This window comes from Lipomyces japonicus, assembly GCF_038497905.1.
Source record: "Lipomyces japonicus strain CBS 7319 unplaced genomic scaffold V1514scaffold_12, whole genome shotgun sequence".
Lineage (NCBI taxonomy): Eukaryota > Fungi > Ascomycota > Lipomycetes > Lipomycetales > Lipomycetaceae > Lipomyces > Lipomyces japonicus.
The window spans coordinates 75,249-95,591 of record NW_027117824.1 but is presented as its reverse complement, the minus strand read 5'-3'; the positions used below and the strand labels follow the sequence as shown (position 1 = coordinate 95,591).

At 36.8% G+C, this 20,343-nt stretch overlaps 6 protein-coding genes across 6 annotated transcripts; all 6 read right to left on the bottom strand.

The window, feature by feature from the left end:
- Positions 1–422: 422 nt before the first annotated feature.
- On the bottom strand, positions 423–1,475 carry V1514DRAFT_261578 (uncharacterized protein; the record flags this gene model as incomplete). The annotated part of the gene is made up of 2 exons (XM_066924772.1): positions 423–881; positions 990–1,475. Coding segments are annotated over 2 exons (945 nt in total), but the record flags the coding sequence as incomplete, so codon positions are not given.
- A 5,142-nt stretch (positions 1,476–6,617) lies between these two features.
- V1514DRAFT_278753 (uncharacterized protein) lies at positions 6,618–10,944 on the bottom strand (the record flags this gene model as incomplete). The annotated part of the gene is made up of 6 exons (XM_066924994.1): positions 6,618–7,074; positions 7,139–7,700; positions 7,780–9,581; positions 9,652–10,403; positions 10,472–10,689; positions 10,755–10,944. 6 exons carry the CDS (start codon positions 10,942–10,944, stop codon positions 6,618–6,620), a joined length of 3,981 nt encoding a protein of 1,326 aa, XP_066784226.1.
- Positions 10,945–11,375: 431 nt separating this feature from the next.
- V1514DRAFT_328391 (uncharacterized protein) lies at positions 11,376–12,542 on the bottom strand. The gene has a single exon (XM_066927160.1). The coding sequence runs from the start codon at positions 12,324–12,326 to the stop codon at positions 11,592–11,594; it is 735 nt and encodes a 244-aa protein (XP_066784225.1). The 5' UTR covers positions 12,327–12,542; the 3' UTR covers positions 11,376–11,591.
- Positions 12,543–14,537, bottom strand: V1514DRAFT_328388 (Metallo-dependent phosphatase). The gene is made up of 4 exons (XM_066927159.1): positions 13,959–14,537; positions 13,453–13,684; positions 13,226–13,389; positions 12,543–13,150 (listed from the first exon to the last, which is right to left on the bottom strand). Exons 1-4 carry the CDS (start codon positions 14,139–14,141, stop codon positions 12,782–12,784), a joined length of 948 nt encoding a protein of 315 aa, XP_066784224.1. The 5' UTR covers positions 14,142–14,537; the 3' UTR covers positions 12,543–12,781.
- Positions 14,538–14,682: 145 nt separating this feature from the next.
- V1514DRAFT_328383 (uncharacterized protein) lies at positions 14,683–16,983 on the bottom strand. The gene has a single exon (XM_066927158.1). The coding sequence runs from the start codon at positions 16,849–16,851 to the stop codon at positions 14,788–14,790; it is 2,064 nt and encodes a 687-aa protein (XP_066784223.1). The 5' UTR covers positions 16,852–16,983; the 3' UTR covers positions 14,683–14,787.
- Positions 16,984–18,260: 1,277 nt separating this feature from the next.
- V1514DRAFT_341890 (uncharacterized protein) lies at positions 18,261–18,896 on the bottom strand (the record flags this gene model as incomplete). The annotated part of the gene is made up of 2 exons (XM_066929075.1): positions 18,261–18,581; positions 18,834–18,896. The coding sequence occupies 2 exons, from the start codon at positions 18,894–18,896 to the stop codon at positions 18,261–18,263; spliced, it is 384 nt and encodes a 127-aa protein (XP_066784222.1).
- Positions 18,897–20,343: the final 1,447 nt, after the last annotated feature.

The window sequence follows — 20,343 nt, the reverse complement described above, 5'->3', positions numbered from 1 at the left end:
GCATCTGCGATTTTAAGAAGACAAGATATATTTCTTATGAATAATTGAGTTTACGAGAAGCAATTTCCCCTGGTTCTACGATCCTAAATGGTTTTTTTGTTTTCATGATCAGTCTAGTAGTTATGGGTTAATATAATGTCTGAACTTGATTAAAAAATACCATATTAAACAAGTGGATATATCAAACAAGCGCACCGTTAACTTGTACCATAAAAAAACAAAATAGTAACATGTATAGTGTATGATATATTATAATGAAAAATAAAACAATCCCAAACCGCATCCATCTCGAAAAAGACTTAAAATTCAAACACTCGCGCCGAACAATATCAATATTAACAACAACAAAATAATAATAATAATAATAATATATATGTATATATGTGTATATATATGGAGAATAAAAAAAACAGTTAAACATGTCTGTCTATTCTTCGCCGCTCATTGTTATGACAACGATTGGCATGACGAAACCAAGACGTGCTTCCGCCTCCTCTTCTGGTGGTGACCTGCACCCAGTCATGACATACCCCGCATAAACCTTCAAACATTTCTTCATGGCCTTTGATTCGACGGCATTGATTTGGAGGATCGTAACGCTTGCCAGTGAACTGGCAAATTCCATGAGCAAAATTTTTGTCATACCAGTAAGCTGAATTTTTTAAAATCAACCAACGAGGTTCAGTGCACAAGTCACACCATCCTTCCTTTAAATCACCTCGTTTGCGAACCCATAATGGAGAATAAAGATCATCAGCAAATCTCAATTCTTGCTGACGTGGAATATCGTCTTTATCTTTGCAAATGAAGTCTTCCGGCGGAGGACGCTTACGTTCGATAGAAAGCGGGGGATAAAAATCGACAGGATAATCAAAATGAGCCTGGCATTGTTCATGATGAGAAATATCATGACGATGCAAGTTATTGTATGAATTTGGGTTATTGCATGAAGTTGACAATGATAAGGATGAGGCAGATTGTGGCAGAACAGTGTCAGGTTTTGCAGTAACGGAAGTGGACGTTCGAGCCGAAGTAATATGTGAATGAAATGACTCGGGAGAAGTGACCGCAGAAGTTTTCGGCGAAGCAGAAGGAGGAAATAAAAAAGATCGAGATTTGTCTTCAGCAATTTCATCCATCGTACAAGGCAAGAAAAAATCTGGAGGAAACTCGACACCACTAGCACTGCCAAGAACGTCGGGAGAAAATCTATCGTACATGTTGACAACGCCAGCTTGTGGTGTTTGGTATGATCCAGGTGGCCATCGTTTGCGCTTGTGACCTTGTGAGTGTTGTGGGAGTGACAAGGATGATGACGATGATTGTGGTTGCGGTTGCTTTAATTGATCCATTGATTGTGACCGGGACAACTGCTGTTGAAATGAATCAGCGCATGGAGCAGCGCATGGAGCAGCTGAGGGTGATATGATGGATAGCAACTCTGGAGACAGACCATGCAGGGCCGCCACTTGAGCAGGAAGAGACTGCAAACTTGCAATGTAATTCATGAGCCAAGAAGTAGTATTCGTAGCAGTAGGAAGCGCGGATGCAGCAGCAATGTAAACATTTGAGTGAGACGCGTAGTCAAACGGATCATAGGGCGAGGAAAGCATCTCCGGTGATGATGAAGATGAATCACGCGGCGTGGCAAGCAAGTCATCGATAGAAGATTGCGAATCACAGCTGCCAGTGAGCGACGGCGTGCGTTGATGGACGTTGTTAAACATGTCTGCGTATAGGAAAAGAGAATTGTTGCTAGATGGAACCTGGTGCTGGTGCTGGTGATCACCGCTAATGGCAGGTGGCAGATCAAGATGAAGCCGCTTGTTTGCAGGCGGGGCCAGACGTGGGCCAGAGCTCATGTCCATTATATTAGAGTGATGATAATAACAACCGCAAAGCCTTGAAGATTTAGTTCAAACACGATCGATCAATTCAAAATTGGCAGGGAGTAGTTGTCAATCAGATCAAAATCAGATCAACAAACGAAAATCAGATCAGTGAGAAAGGCAAGACGGTAGAAAATAACCGGGAAAAGAGAAAAGGAGGAGGCGCAGATATATAGATAGATTTATAGATATATATATATATATAAGCTCATGATTTACAAAAGGTATTTGGGATCACTGTCTACTATATATCTATCTGGCCGTATTCAGCTTCGGGATGGAATTGGACGTGTGAGATTGGAAAACGAACAGATTGGGCAACAAGAACCCGGATAGAGTTTGGCGCATTTAAAGTTTGCACCTCCTCAAGCGCGGATGCGGGCACGGGCTGGGGTTGGGGTTGCAAATTGGGAGAGGTTTGTCAGGCCACACTGTGCCAGTACCGAAAACAGCCATACCGAAACCTTCTTTTTCTTTTCGGATCCCCGTTTTGCTATTACACCAAAAATCAAGTACCCAAGTCGAAGTCGTAATCATCCATCGTCGCAGGTAACCCTATTTGCAAGCAATGTTGCAATGCTAAATCTTTTTTTTTTTTTTTGTCTCGGCTGGTTCCACCCTGATATACCAATCTTTTCAAGCAAGAAATTACCGCTTTTATGATCCTGATCTTGCCATGGGGTCCCGTATTGAATTCAACTTGCCTATTTGGATTTGGCTTTTTTCTGGTGTCTGGGCGTACCAGGGGTCCTTTCTTTTCTGGCTTGAATATCACTTTTTTTTGGTAGTTTGCACCTGATTTTATAGCACTTTTAAAGCCCGGGCCGACATAAAAAAACCTTATTGGCAAAATTGGTTTTTCACAAAATTGCATTTTGCAATTTAAATATCTCCTCCAGATTACTGTAATACAAGCCCTTCCGTGAATTCTTCCTTGAATACTGAAAAAGAAAAATTTATAAATTCAACTAATTAATAATAAAAATCAAAATTATTTACTAGCCGTATATTCTTTTTTTTTTGTGCATGTAAATTTGCCTTCGACGCCAAGTACGCGTTGGTCACACTGATATAATTGGTGTACTGTTTGTTATACCACTCGCCCCATGCGCTTCTTGCCCGAGGTTTTACGGCACCGTGACTTTTTGTATTAATTATTACATTATTCAATAAATATCTCTTGTGATTATTTTCACGTGTAATAAAAAAAATAAATTAAGTAATCTTTCTCGTAGTTAACTATATGTACATGTACCATCAAAATGACAAAGTTTGAACGACGCACAGACAGTCGTTCAAAAATAAACTTGAATCAATATCAATTGTCCCGTGCCCTGCTCCGAAATTCTACTGTTAAAAATGACGATAGAGTGCCAACCGTGCTTCTTTACCTTCCATGCAGGGGGTTACTAGTTTTTCATTAGTTCACGGCGTTGTCCTTTCATAAATATTCCTAAGAGCATCTCCGAACTTTGATATACATTTACGTCAAACCTGGCATATTCTTTGGGCAGTATTTTTTTTTTTAGTAGTACGAATGACCGTATAATAAACCTCATTTTCTCAATTCTGACATAAAACTAATTCACACGACGGCGTGGTTTTGGAATTGATCTGTGAATACAAACACTGTATTGCTGATCGTTCATTCACAATCAATTTTTAAAAGTAACAAATAAAATCCAGTCATGCGATTTTCCTTAAACAAGACCATATGATATCATCCCTATAAAATAGTTTTTGTTTTGCAAAAAAACTTACATACTTTGTCAATTGTCATGTCGAATTCTTGAGCCAGTTTCGGATCATCCCCCGAGTACACCCCGAGAACTGATTCTAGAAAGAATCTGCCCTGAATAGTACATAATGGAATAAACCGGGCAAAAAAAAAAACTAAGTTTTTTTAAAAATTCCATTCTTTTTTTTTTGCAAAACATGATGCTCTAGTATGATTTTCACGATACTTTTTGACTCAACAATTTACAATACAAATTACATGTCAAACTTATCAATAATATTTAATTTTTTTTTTAGTCGTAAAATTATAGATTATATTTTTTAATATAATTGAAAATGATTAATACCGCCGAATTTTCCATCAAAGTGGCGAAGAAGTCTCTGGCTTGCTTGCCACATGGCGAATGAGCCAAAATCAAAACTTGCCACTTCCCGTATATTGGACAATCGAAAAAAAAAATAAAATAAAAATTTTCAAATTATAAAAAACTTTATAATATTTTACTTCAAGCTCGATTGCAATTTCCTTACAGACGTAGTAAATCGCATTTATTGGTTGGTCCGTCGGGTATTTCACAGATATACTTTTTTTTTTGCCTGAGAATCAAGATCCGCCCTCCGAAGTTCATCCGGGCAATCGATAAAAACAAAAAAAATATTAACATTAACCACACTGCTATTATAGAAATAGATTTAAACAAATAAGTTTATTTTTTGCGAAAGAATTTGGTATTAATTTACAATTGTTTTGCTGGTTTAGAGAACATGTTTTAATTTGATACAACTTGCACCAACTTGTCTGATTTACAAACGGTTTTTATCATATTGAAAATTAAAAAAAACATCAGTTGCCAAACCTTCTATTAATTATGAAAAAACTCATATCAATATTATTAAACAGGTCTAATATAAGTTAATAAATTTTTCTAATAAATAATCTTTAACTGAAATATTATATAAAATGTAAGCAAAAAATCGATTTTTGGAAAATATATTTTGTTCCGCCGCGCGCATTATTAATTAATTCCATCGCATGTCACGGAACATCCCTTATTTCGCTTTGCGGTGATTTATGGTTTTTTGCTTTTTTTTTTTTTTTTTTTTAGTCCCAATTCAGGTCAAAATCATCGTTTTATGGGGAAAAAGTTATATCAATTATTTTTGTTTTTCTTTTTTACCAAATATTTCCCAAAATTGTATTATACCTAGTATCAAACGCATTTTTTTTTTCTCTTAAGACACAATCCAAAAAAAAAATATTTAAATAATGCTTAACATAATGATCCCAATTCAGGTTTTGCTTCTTCATTTGTCTTGTCTCATCTGACGTTGATGTTTTAAATGATGAGGATACCCAATTCCGGTAAACCTTTTTATTGGTTTTATAATTTTGGAAGATCTTTTGTCCATTTACCTAAAAGAGATTAATTGTTTTTTTTTTTTTTCCAATTAGCATTGATCGGAATCCGGATGGCACGTGGGATGGCTCATTATGATGATCTTCTATTCATTAAAATATTTATAATCTTTTCAAGCAGTTTCAAAAATAAAACATATTGAAAATTTTAGAAGTAATGTTAATATATAATAATTAAAAAATTGGGCTTGTGTCTACTAATCAAATCAGATGGAACCGATATAATTTTGCATAACGGTTATACCATTTGTGAATGGAACCATTTAAAAAAAAAAAGGTTCAGGCGACACATGTTCAATCATTGATGATCATCTCGTTCTTATTGTTCGGTAGAGTTCAATAACGGTTTTCCAAAATTTCATAAATTAAATTTTTTATACTGACTACCCACGCACGGATCTACCCGTAAAAAAAATTAGGTATGTTGCATAATCGCATAATCATTTGCACAAATTATTTGGACTTCATCTTTTTTTTTGAAAATGTTGTTACCATATAAATCAATGCATTTAATGTTTTTGATTACTAGAATTTTTTATTTTTTTTTTTTTTGAAATTTACTTAAATCATTTATTGAACAATAATCTTAAATTTTGTTATCAGCATGTTCGTAATTACTTAATGAATAGATATTAATGTCAAATTATACATACAGATGATACGATTTACAATGTTCTAATACACGTTTTACATTATATACCTAGTCTTTTATATATTATTTTTGCATGAACTTGTCGTTATTTGCGCCTATCTCTGACGTTAACTCAACCTGATCATATATATGATAAGGAAATATGATCAATTATTGCTGTTCTAGTACCAACTTCAAAAATTTATATAAATAAAAAACCACTATGTTTTTTAACCAATTTTAACAAATACCGACCCCGACGAATGAACACTGGAATTTCACAAATAGAGGTTTCTTTTGGTTTTTAATTCATTAAATGAAAACTTTAGCACTACTGTTTTACTATTGTTACAAAAATCAAACTTATAAAATACAAAACATGCATGGCCCGGCTTTTTAAACTTTTTTTTTTCTTGGCTTTGTTTGCCAATTTTGGAATTTGATCGACAGTTTGATTGACAAATCGTGTGCATATATTATAGCATAAGTGCATCATAACTTGTATAAATCTATAAAAAAATATGCATGTGACTCAATCCTAAGCGGAAGTTTCATTGTTAAGCGAGATAAACCAAACTTACTTACTATAGGCACGGGTCGAAATAAATAAATGAAATTTATTTACCTTTTCATAGAACCAAAGGCCAAACGTTCAAATACGTAGAATGTGATACAAATTAAAAAAAAAGAAAAAATTGAAGCTCAAAATTAAATAATTGGCAACTGATTTTATAATACTCGATTTACAACAGATAACTTGTGGTTGATAACATAAAATTATGAGCAACTGTGACTGGGTGACGGTTTATAAATGAAATGGTTGACAGTTTTTTTTTTTTTTTTTTTTTGCATTTCCTTGAAGTTATTCATTTCTAAAAAAAAAGAATAATTATCAGTAAATTGTACTTCAATTTGATTTCCTAAAATAATTTTATTTGACTTTTTACGTGATTGATTTCTCAGCGTTGTATTCTATCGAACAACTGTTGCAGTAGTTTTCAATCAATTTCTCAATATCTTGATCATTTTCTTCACCAACATCACCACCAAGGTTTTCACTCTTATCAAGTTTATCCTTTTTAATTTTGTCATGCTGCTCTTTTCCGGCCAAGCTTGTCACAAACGATTGCTCATGATTTAAATTTGCCCTTAACTGCTTGCACGTGATTTGTTCGCCATGAAGCCAATTTTCCCATTCGGCACGAATTAATTCTTCTTCGATTCGGGATATCACGCGAATAGCAACGACATGTTGATGTCGTTCAATGCCAGCTTTCTGACGTGCCTTCCAAATTCGCCGTGCGGTCTCCTGCGTGAATGATGATGAGTATATGGGATTTGAAAGTTCTAGTTGCAAATCAGGGGTAAAAGACTCCGTCAAGGACCTAAACTTGGAATAACTAAAAAAAAAAATTTCCGTTAGCTACTTTGACCAAAAAAAACAAATCATACATTTTTACTTACCATAAACCTTCAGGATCAACAGCTATCTCTGTGCCATTGTTAATAAATCCATTCAGGTCCTGCAGATATATCGCCTTGGCCAAAATGCCATTAGGCTTCACCCCAATTTGATCCATTAAATAATTTGCTCGTCGTTCAGTCCAATAAGCGATCGTAGACCTGGTACCTAAGAAAACATTCGCAAGTATTGAAATCGTGGCCACAAAAATTAAAACCCAATGAGCGCTAAAAATCTTGCCAACTTGCTTACCCACTCGTGTTGTGCCAATCAAGACTTGACCGGCCCAATCATAAAATTTGCCCAAAAAGCTAACAATCAATACATAGGCAAATGATCGTTGTGAAAATTTGAATAAAAAGCTTTGTTGCCGTGAATTTAATGGTTGAACATCTGCAGGACTTATGGTCACCGGCGCCGTGCTCTTGCCGACTTGCCCATATAGCTGTATTGCTTTCGACGTTCTGCCTTTACTTCCAAGCTTCCGAACATAACTAGGAATGAGCAGTCCAAGCGTTTTTGCTTGATTTTCCAAATCTCCAAGTGCTGATCTTTGTAATAAAGCTAAAAGGAGTAGAAACTTTTAGTGAAACTAGTCCCAAGATCCATCACTATTAAAAACAAAAACATTAATCACACATACCTTCAACAGCTGGCCAATAAACTGTCCACTCCGTATTAGTCCAAACCGACAAACGGCAAGTAGATTTAGAAACATAACTAATCACGTATCTTGAAACTTGTAAAAAGCTATCAGAAAATGGCAAGTTCCATGGTGTTCTGGTTTCACAAATAACATAAAGCAAATAATCGTCCATTTTCTCTATTTTTTGAACGTTATGAATCTGACGTTTACTCGAAATTCCTTTTACAAAAATTGTAGAAGTTTCAAATACGAGTTCACGTTCGAGTCGTCGACCATTAAGATGTATCCAAGGTGATTGCTGCAAACCTGTAGCTCCCCCTGCAATATTCAACCGTTGAAAAATTGTTGACTTATCTCCAAATAGCATATGAAACAACGCTTTTGCCGACAATTCGAATTCTTGTGAAAAAGCTAATTTGGCCATCGTGGCCGACAAGTCATACGTCATCGGCTTGTCTGGTAGCTTAATTTTGTTCCTTGCCTGAACCACAAGAGGTTTCTGGGATTGACCCAATAGGCCCTTATCTAACGCAACCGGGACTCGGTTTTCTACTGGTTCATCAGCCAAATCAGATACCTCGTATTCACCAAGCGGACTTGGCGTATCATCCCATCCTTCATAATTTGATCCCTCCAAATGCACTTTTGCTTCTAGTAATCGACGTAACAACACGTCCAACGGTAACGGATTTGCGCTTTTAAAATTGTTAACCAAAAACTGAAATCGATATTGCAATAATTTTCCGGGTTCCAAAAATGTCTTTCCAGCCAACTCAGTGCCGTCCTGAAATTCGGCAAAGAAATCGTCGTAGTTATCAGCTGCCTGGCCGCGAACACTGACCACGGTACCAAGTGATCTATGTTTTACCAACACCATGCCACCATTATTCGCATAAAGATAAATCCGACTTGGAGTGACATATATTCTACCAGAGAATTCTTGCGACGCGTTGCCGCTAAAAACTGCTCTAAAAACCATTACCACAGGCTCATTGATGTCAACGTCTGGGAACAAGGTACGCAATTGTGCGTCTTGCACTTTTAATTCGTAAGGCAGATATGGAGGGTACGTTCTCGTGGCATACAATTCAGTCATATTTTCATCATGCCTTTCAGTGCTCGTCGTATCGTCCTGTATCAGTTTTTTTTCACCATCATCAGGCGCGGCAACTATAACCTTCGGAATTTGAACTGTAGACACATTTTTTTCTTTTGATTTCTTATTTAAATCATTTTCGGAATAATCTGACAAGTCTTGCCTATTCGCCCAATTAACACTTCCCCACGTATTGGCAGTCAACCCGTTAGGAACATTACTCGGAGGAGTTGTCGCATGCGCAACTATTGCAGTCTTGGTCATTCCTGTTGACAATGGATTGTTGGCCAACGTTGTAGGGGCCAGCGAAGTTGACGATGGAATAATCTCATCAAACAATTTATCTGCACCGCTTATGAAATTTTGTGCAGATGAATGCTGGCCGGCAATCGTTTGGCCGGCAGTGATTAGAGCTTGTAATGCCGGGGTGGGTACGTTTTGTCGTTTAGGCGCGGCTCTGGTTAAATCTAGTGATGGTGAAACGTAAGATCCTGGATTTGAATCATGTCTTTCATGCGACAACTCGGTATCAGCCGACGTCTGTACAGTGTTTGCAAATTCCGGTATTGGAGGAATAATTGAAAATGCTTGGTCAGTGTCCGTCGCACTTGGCGACTCAAGCGCTTTCCGTTTAGCAGCGTCAAAAATTTTGATCCAGTTAGCTAACTCTTGCTGAGTCTCAGCTTGAAGAATGATCGTGGTACTTCAAAACATATTTAGCTTGATTTCAATAACCAAAAATTTGTATAAAAAAAAAACAAAAAAAAACTTACTCTTTAGTTGTGATTTCAAAACAAAATCGTCGATCTTCTTGTGTACACAATTTAACGTTACATAGCAACACTCCAATCTTGTCACTTTCTTCAACGTAGTCACGATTAGGCGATTGCACCAACCATCCAAAAATGCCATTTTTTACGAAAACCCAACGACGAACCCAAACTTGCCTTGCTGGTTTGCCTGTCCATGTTCTCAAAAACAACCATCCATGCTTCTCAGAATCCAGTGTTTGAGCATCAATAACAGAAGCATGTTCAAGTTCTTGCATCACGGGACTATTTGGGACCGAATTGCTACTTGATATGGTCCAACTGCTGTATTCTGAAAGATCTCGAGGTGGTGATATTTCTTGAATTACCAACGACTCTAATTCCTTGCGAGTAACATTTAATTCTCTAAACAGGACTCTCATTGAAGTTTCCATTATATCGCTCCATTTTCTGATTCGTCTTAAATCGTTTGCAACACCATTGTAGGCCGAATTGGTAGACTCATTGATATCATGTCCGATCATAAGCCATTGATCGGAAAATGCGTGAATAATTGTCTTATCAATAGCATTTTTTAACGCAATGGTCGATATACACAAATCAAAAGAACTTTTCACATAAAGCTTTCGAGATTCGTACAACTGAAACGCATCCTCACGTAATGCGGAAGCTTCTTTGCTTTTGCTTTGACTGGCATATCGTGATAAAAGATTATCGTATCTTGCTTGAGCATTGTCAAAATTTCTTTTGATCTCCTATAATTGTCTACAAGTCAACTTGTTTGCTCACAATTTTGTTTTTTTCTTTCTTTTATTTCGCTTACCTTATAGTGCCGCATTTCTTTGCGATGCAAGTTTTCAAGCTGTTCGATTACGTTCTTTTCCATGCCCTTAACACATTTGATAAAATTTGACCAATAAATTCGAATTCCTTCTGAATAGGACTTCATTGCCGTCAGTGTATAGTCATGATCAATAATATTTTCGGTAATAAAACTGGGGAAAGATCGTCCAAGAAGCAAATTGATTGATTCTTGCATCGCTGTACAATCGATCAGTGTCAGTCAAAAACAAATGTATCAATTACACTTCAAACATGGTACTCACTATCAATATCATTACTGAGCCTGTTCCCGGCTTTGCAGTATAACTCAATCCATCTTTCCACGTTCTCGATTTGTTCATGAACATGCCATGCTGCAGTTCTGAATGACGGCGAATCTAAGGCAGCTTCTTTAAGTCCTACTGGAATCAACTTAATAATTTTAAACTCTTCGTCATGATTTTCCCCCTCCATAGTATCATAAAGCCCAAGAAGGAAAAAATATCAATGTTCTGTTTTCAGTATTCTCAGGAATGTCGCTCAAAGTTCTCGGAACCCTCGGTAATCCAATAAGTACACTCAACAACTAAGACAAACTCAAATGTTTAAAAAACTATCAAAAAAAAAAAAAGAAAAGTTTTACTATCAAGCTGCTTTTATGACTTCTTAGATCAAATACCAAAAGTCGTTAATTGAAATATCATAATAAGGGACGGTTTTGAAAATAACGACGTAACGTGAATCACAGCCAAGGCTGCTTCCTAGGCACGTGATAAAGTCGTGCGGCTCAGCCCCGTAATTAGTATAAGGTAAATTTGCTATGCTAAAAGGCAGAAAGAAATTCTTCGCAATATATAAAAAAGCATTTTACGTCTCGGATTGAAGAAATAGAGAATTAAATAAATGTATTACGGTACATAATGTGATGGTTAAGTACAACACCATGTTTGCGAGCAATTTTCATGCGATTGATTGGTGAGTGCGCAAGATATATTCTAAAATTAATTCAACATATATTACAGTCAGTACTCCGATAGTATCCATGTGCATTATTTTTTTTAAAGTCGTGCTGCCTTTTTTAGTAGAGCCAAATAAACCTGTAGAAAGACTTTTTTTTTTTTTTATTTCTCAAAGAATTCATCTTCGTCGTCATCATTTTCAATCTCAACATCGCTGGCTGATATATTTCTATTTTCTTCAGCATTCGAATATTCTGATGATCCATTCGTAGATGCAAACTTTGATATATGTGAATTAAATGGCTTCTTTATTCCCCGGCCAAACAGGAGATCGTCAATATTGATTTCACCTGCAGCTAATCGTTGCTTCGTAGTTGTCCACCATTCTTTCCGTTTTCGTTCAGTGTCACCATCGGTCTCTTTTACTGGCTCTTCAATATTCTGCAACGCGTCAGCAACGTATAAGGATACGTATTTCCGTTCACGCGGGAACAAGGCAATGTATGCCAGCTCGGTTTCCGCCTGAACAGCCGCCATTTCTTCCCTTTTCTTTTCGGATTCCGAAATCGCAGCAGCAACTCTCTTTTTCGCCTTCTCTACTTTCCGAGCTGCTTTCCTTCTTTCAAAAAATCGAACCTTGTGATACCGATCTGAAAGTTTTTTATTTTTGGTTGCATCTTCTGCTGCACGAAGTTCGCTCTTTAACGCTCGTAATGCTCTCTCTTGCTCTCGCTTTGCTATCGCGGTCGTGTTCTTTTCCTTCTTAATATTTCCTTCTGCATCGGCAGCTCTCTTTAAAAGGCGATCAAGATCACGAATCTTTTTACGCAGTCGAGATAGTGAAGCTGTCGTGCCGGCATCTCGTACCTCTTTAAACGCGGGTTGTGATTTAACCATGACAATTTCACGCAATCAAATTGCTTTTGTGTATCTATAATAATAAAAGATGAATTTTTTAAAATCTTAGAATATTGTCATTCTTTATAACGGTATGTTTATGCATTCACATCGCATTTTTAGCGCTTGACCGAGAAGAACTTTTAACTTATTTCCGGGTAACCGCATCTATAATCTGCGGTTTGGGGTTATTTTAATACTGTTAAAATACACGTTACTAGTTCCAACAATTTAATCAAGATTCCGTTTATCGAAGTATTATATACAAGGGATCAAGAATGAAGATCACACTTATTGCTCTTAAATTAAATGGCGAACAGTAATATATGTGTTAATTTCGATATGAAGAAAACTTTGATTCTTAACCTTAAATTAAGATAAGATCCCTTAAACTTGACATTCTTTAAACCATCATGTTGAGTGCCATATTGCTTCTGATTACTTCTTTAGTTTCCTCATTTCTTCTTGTTAGACCGACCGCCACCATAACCATATTTGGCTTTCTTTTCAGCAGGTTTGAGAATTTGGAAAGAGCATAAAAGCGACTCATCCACACTCATCATTGCCCCCGCATTGTCAAATTCGCCACAGTAATTAGGGGCAGAGAACAGAGTAACGAGTTGACGTTTAGAGAAAAATTCATAACCATCTTCGACAACCTGATGAGCTCTACAAATCAAATCCATATCATGCTTTTGTAAAAATCTGGACACCACATCCGGGCCAAACGTAAAGGACACTCCGCGGTCATTTTCACTCCAACCGGTGATATCTTTATCCGGATCAGACCATAGCAAGTCGCAAAGTAGTCCGCAGTCGGGAATCTGTAATCACTTAGTACTAAATTAAAAAAAAAAAAAGGATGGGAGGGGTGGCCTAATAATTCAGGTAAGGCTTACATCAGTGGGTCTCATTATTCTTCTAATCTGCTCCATTGCATTCAAGTCGGGTGACAATCCGCCATGCATTGTAAATATCTTTTCGTCGATTATGGCTGCAATCGGCAAACAATTAAAGCAATCAGTAAATGTTTTCCATAGTTTTATGTTGTATCGTCTTTTGCCTATTTTATTACAGTTAGCACTTCGAGGTTGAGCAAAACACAAAAAGAGCTGCAGGCACTCGCATTCGTCATAAAATCCATAAATTCGATTGATTGAAGCACATTCGTGATTTCCTCTCAAAATGAAAAAATTTTCTGGATATTTAATTTTGTAAGCCAGTAATAGGCAAATGGTTTCCAGTGATTGATGTCCACGATCGACATAATCACCTAAAAACAAATAATTTGACTCCGGAGGAAATCCACCGTACTCAAACAGTCGAAGTAAATCGTAATATTGCCCATGAATATCACCTAACAAACGGTCAGATTTCTGATCAGAATACTTTTGATGCAAATGCGTGATCCAAAAAATTTAGATTAAAAATCTTTCAGACGTACCACAGATCTAGAAACACGGTTAGTTAAATTATTTCTCAAAATAAGATCTGTTTTCAACTGCTTGAATCAATCATTGCAACATTAACTACCGCAGATCTCGACCTACCAAATCAGTACGAGTCCAGTTAATGTTCAAGGTTTGTTAAGTGGCAGTCGTCATTTGCGAAATTTTACAAATACAGGAGTTGACATACCTTAATCGGAGCCTCTAACTCTAGCAAAATTGGTTGTTGTATAAAGATTTCTCTCGCCTTTGTGCATAAAAACCGGATCTCATTTTCTTGTAAGTTAACTTGCACGCCTGGCCGGCTTCCCCGAACTTCTAATAAGCGATCGATGAGAACGTCAACATCGATCTCTTCGGTCGACATGATTCTTCTTATTATGATTATTAGAGCACCAAACTATAATCCAAATAATGCCTCGACTAATTATTTTTCAAACTATGCTAAGCAAAATCCAATATAATATAGGTGTGTTTTTTTTTTTTTTTCTGGGTAGAGTATTGAATTAGGGACTTGCGCGTTGCAAATTGTAGTCAAGAAGGATCCCGGAAGCGCCGAACAAGCAAGTGTATAATAATAATAATAATAAGCTCGCGCGACGCGTCTATATATATATTGGGTCAGCACTGGCTTCAGATTTGTCAATATTCCAGCAGTGTCCCTTTGTAAAACTTCAATGGACAAATAGTAAACTAAGAACTACTGAAGTCGTAATCTAAATTAATTTTTGGATTGTTTAATTTTTTTTTTTGAGTGCAAACTGTGCTGAAATAGCTAAAATAATATCTTTTTTAACTTATCACAGATTCGGTTGTTAGTAATCAACGGCGCTGTCACTAGTTAGTACTTACTCTTTCCAAACGGTAAATTACAAAACACTCAATTGAACTAACTGTTATAACATGATGCACAAAATTAAAATCTATTTTATATAACTATTTAACAGATCAAATTGAAAACAAAGGAATTTAACTAATAATGCACGAATGATATATGGAATAATAAACATGATTCAGTCTGTTGGAATTTTTTTGGAATCGAATCTCTTCCATTGTTTGCATGATTTGAGTCCACGCACTAGCTCATTGCCAGAGAGCGCATACTTGAAAGGTTCAAATGATATAACTAATTTCAAAGCATGCTTGCTTGGTGAATCTTTCATAGTATTAGCGAAATCCGCGTTAATTATGTGTTTACTAACGTAAGCACTGTTCATTTTCATACCTTTGAAAAAATCATCTGCAGAATAATTTTGTTCATGAGTACTTAAATCTCCTGTTATTGGTGGATTCTTCCAGATCTCATTTTGTTGAGTATCAATATGATATATAAGAGGTTTCGTCCTAAATCTGGATGCTTGTAAATCAACAGCATCATTCCACAATTGTTTGATACTATCATCATATGTCTTTGTGGTATCTGTTTCTAGCCTTAGAAACACATCCTCCTGCACGTCAAAAGGCTTGAAATCGTCTTGATATGTTACTTCTGTCGCAGATCTCCGATTCTTAAATAAAAATAGCTCTTTCTCTAAAGCCATATTTTTAGCAGTGGCTTCATCCATTGACCAATTAGGACGTTGTAAATCAATCTGAAAAGTTTCTGAAAACGATTCTTCTGACTCGCTTAATGATAAATCATTTACCTCATATATTATTCCGTCTGCACCAGTAACTTTTGAAAGTTCCTTGTCAACGCGCGATAAATCTCGGCCTGTTTCACCAGAAAAACTGTTCACAAAATCTGAATTTTGTTGACTGCAAATATTGTCCACAACTATCGAATCTTGTGACTTAGTTTCACATTCAGCTAGATTTGTCACTTCAGGTCCGACAGTTTCTTTTTCTATGCTGTTATTAATAATGCTGATATGGTCAATGGCATCATCATCTTTAAGCTTTTCGTCTTTCGCATGAATGGTATGAATGCCCTCTCCATGGTTCAGAAAATTAATTTGGTCAAAATTTTGACCTTTCAATTTTTTGTCACCTATATTCGTTATGTCATCATTAAATATAGCTGGTGATGAAACCCCGTCTTTGTTTTCAATTCCTTGGTCAATAGACCTAGTCGTTGGCATGTTACCATGTTCCGAGTTTTTGTCAGTCATGTGATCTATCTCAACTTCAATTCTAGCCAAAGATGTAGAACTATCTTCTTTTAACATATCACGATCGATAGACCTGACATTTCCAATATTTTCGGCTTTCATATATGTTACCTCAATGTCAGAAACAGCCGGTAAAATAATATTGTCTACTTTTTCAGTATTATGGTCATCAAGAACATCATGTTCCATATTTGCCACTGTAAGCTTTTTATCACAACTTTCATCCTGAATATTCTCGTTTTGAGAATCAACGTTATGGCTTTCCGTTGTATTGTTGTCTTCATTATCGTTAACCTTCACGGACTGGGCCACAATAACATCTTCAATAACAAGGCGGTATGAGTGTTTTGAAAATGAATTTGTAGAAGCCGGGAAACATGTGATTGCTTGGCTCTCTCTGGGGCCAACGTTTGTTGTTAGCTTAACGGTAGTTAATACATCCTGCGAGTCTTCACGTTTGTAATCTGACAAAAAATCATTCCTTTTAGATTCGGTCAACAATATGAAGATGGACTTTAAAATTTGGACCATATCATCTTCAGGTACGAGTGCTTCTGAAATGGAATCAAGAATTTCTTTAGCTGTTGTGGCTCGTCTTGATTTGATTATTGTATTTGTTTGAATATTGTCATGAAGTTCGTTAACATCAGTATTACAGCAATCAGTGCTTGAAATTTGATTTGTCGCTCTTTTGGCAATGATTTGATTGTCTATAACTTTTTGCCTGCGCTGCCTACCCTTGCGAATTAAAATTATTGTGGCCTCCAAAATTTCAGTTCCCACAGCTGTCAATAAGCACACAGCATCATCAACTCTGATAGCAGCATATATAGTGATGGATATAAATGCCACCAAAATCGTAAATTGTTTAAAAAATGAAGAGTCGTTAAAATACTCTGTTGGCCACTGGCTTGCCTTGCTGAGCTTCGAAAACAAGCACACAGACAATGAATATAAAATGTCCATTTATCAAGAACCTAAGAAAAAAAAATTAGTAACTACTAAACCTTTAATCAGCAGTCACAAATGGCCAGGCCATAACAAATCGGGACAAGACAAGCCTCATGATACCGTCCAAATGATAAATTTCAATGCGCTGGCCGGTGTTTGTTTACGTCCAAGTCGCGTGCCCGTCGATGCATAAACACGTGACCTGTGTTTTAAATAATGAACAGCATTCTCTTTGCATTTTGTTCTACTTTTCACAAACTGTTCCACTGCTCTTCCGCTTCAAAATATTCATAAATATTTAAATGATTTCTGAAATTACCATGACAAACAAAATATTTTGCAGCAGCGGTTGTAGAGTATTTCAAGGCGGAATTCAGTCCTTTTTCAAATTAGCGGAAGGAATTTGGGTGACAGGTTGCCGTGCTGGGGTGAACTGCTTATTGCTTGAAGAAGACAAAACTAGCCAGCCGGCACCGGAGTGATTTGATAATCAAAATACCCGTCAAACTACGAATGAATTGAAACCATTTCCCAAAGCGTGTCTAATTTGTAGAATCAAACTAAACACTATACCACGTTGGTCTGTCAATAATTTCTCGCACTTTGACCATGAAAATGATCAGGTACGACTTTTTTATACCATCTATTTGGGGAACATGGTATAAAGAATCGGCTTTGACTGCGAGATAGCATTTTCTTATCGTAAGAAATAAATTTTAAGAAATTATGAGGTTCATCTGCATTTCTTGAACCACCCAATTTCATAGACTCAATTATATGGTTCCGTAACTTCCGTTTACGCTCAACATCACGGATGTAAATTATTAGCTCTTCCGTGACCTCGGTTTTCAATCTATGAAATCGTTTCTGCCTGCTATCAAACTGTCAGTCGCTGATACAAAACCATGGTAACGTCATTGACATGTATTGGGCGTATAAGAACAAACCGTCAGGCATGGTACTTACTAACGATATCATGTTACTTTTGCTTATCTCTATTTCGCAGGCTCAACAATCCTGGCAACAAAACGCCTTTGGCTCCGGCCAATGTACTGACATGATTCTTGTCCTCGGTCATTCCCATGATGCCATCACTATCCAATGTCATCCGGCCCATGTTCGTCACCGTCTCCACTTCCCCTACACGTGTTTGATGGCACCATCCTGACGCCAAATGAACAACAAGTTCGCAAGATGTTCGACTCACTTCCGAACATTCATTAGGACGATGAGAAAAGAAAACCTGTTGTCTTGAATAAAAATTCTACAGTGTCAGGTTTAATTCGACAGGTACTCGGCTACCATTAACAATGAAAAAAAAAAAATTTATTGTATATATAATCACAGGTCTCTCTGTCTGCTGCACATATTTCATGTCGTGCACATTGTAATAAAGTCCAATCACTAGACTCTATCTAGAAAAACTAATACGACGAGAATGTGATAATAATTTGCGGAGCATCGTCCACAAGTGATTGTGAATCGTTTACGGGCAAGAATTTCATCTCGTTTAAGTCTTCGTTGTCAATTTCGAAACATGTACCCCGGTTTTTAATAGAAGCGACACCGCAATCCATGTCCCGCACTGCATTATAAAACTCCGATAATATGCCTTCCAGCTTCAAATCTTTCTTTGTTAATTCTCGCAACTTCCAGTGCTTTGAAAGCAGGAGTTGCTGTGTTGAAACCTCAACATCCAAAAAAGTAAATTTCGTAGCTAGCTGGCCTGGATTACTTAAAATCTTCTGCGTTAAGGATAGATCGATTTCCCCATTCAACCAAAATTTATCGATCAAACTAACGCGCCAAAGATTATCCCAATAATCAATTTAACGAGAAGGAGCATTTCAGAGGTCCCTTTTTCGATCTTAAGTACATCCAAGTTGGGCCATAGGTACAATAAATTTTTTATAAATCTCTTGCATGGGAATTCGCGCCAATAAATTTCAGGGTCGATAGATGATGAAGTAGGGGGCCATAATAGCAGTAGCACATACTTGAGTAAAAATTGTCAAATCAGTAGAATCCAGCTCCAATTCCTTCAACTGCGGGAAGATCATTGTCAAATACCCAAGACTAACGACCTTCTAAAACATTTTTTAAATGAGCACTTGACCACCTTTTTGAAACCTCCTTTCTTTATACTACACAAATCGATACCGAAATCATAATTCCTGTACACGAATCTTGGTGGTCCAAAAAACTGCACATTTGTGCAGTTCTCAAAATACGGCATAAATTGAAGAACCGAAAGTTCAAATTTTATTCTTTTTGTCGTCGTTTTTGACATTATGCAAACATTCGTGATGTGCCTGCAAGCATCTGGATTCGTTTTTGCCATTAACAAAAACGCGCTAGTCAAAATACCAATACCACATGTACTAATCGCTACAGGCAACTGTGACATTGCCTTGGATTGTTAATTGATCATTGCCATGCAAACAAAAATAGCTTGATTCTCATACCATTTCACGAAACTTATTGCAAGTCTTAACAAACCAATTAAAATTACGTCTCGGCTCATTAAACAATACGTATTTTGTTATTTGTGCGAAAATTTCGTCCGGCAACATGTCCAAGTTATTTAGCCCGTTTAACGGCGCAATCGAACTCCTGATCAAATCGAACTCATTGTTATAAAGTATCTCGCAAAAATTTCCAACTGTTGGACTCCATTCTTTCTCATACAACTTTACCTTGCGATAATATTTGGCTTGTAGGTTTCTAAGCTCTTTAGGTAACTTGCAAATAGAATCTGAAGACAAACAAAGTACCGCCACCCGCCTTTTTTCTTCTTTCGCTTTTTTCGAATGGCATTTGATCGGTCATGTTTAATTATACTCGTATGAGTGATACTCAGTTCTTATATATCTTGCTTGTCATCTTTTCTTTTTTGTTCTTACTGTTTCTTTTTGAAGTTCGTCACACTTTGTGATTTTCCACGTGGCAAAATTAAATTTCAGATGCTTGTTGCTCATCGTTTTCTATCTGAATGATTGGTCATGTTAAAAGATCAAGAGTCTACTAGCAAAATCTAAATGTAATTAATGATTGGCGGGCTATCAGTTCGCCTATTCGGTGTATTATTCATATACAAAAGCCAAATCATCGTATACTTATTTGAATTGGCCGTTGACTGACGTTGCTAAGGTATATATATATATTGTATGATTAATTAACTAGTTACCCAAATGTTTTCAAAAATCGCGTTTTTTTGCCTTGAGGAGTTTATGTAAAGTCAATCATCGGCTGAGACCGAACTGGCATATAATCAACCAGTCCTAAAATTTGTGGCGCCATGGAGCGTCCTGAAACTCGACGAGAATGACAATCAGGTAAATGCACTTCGCACAAACTATTATGGCAATGGGAGTATGATCATCTCTTGACAGGCAACGCGGCAAATAAGATGGCGTTTCGCATGCGCTTCTTCACTGCCCCTTGACTATTGAACGCCGACACCAGGGAAGCCAAGTTACCTGGTACCATTGCAGGACTGGAGAGGGT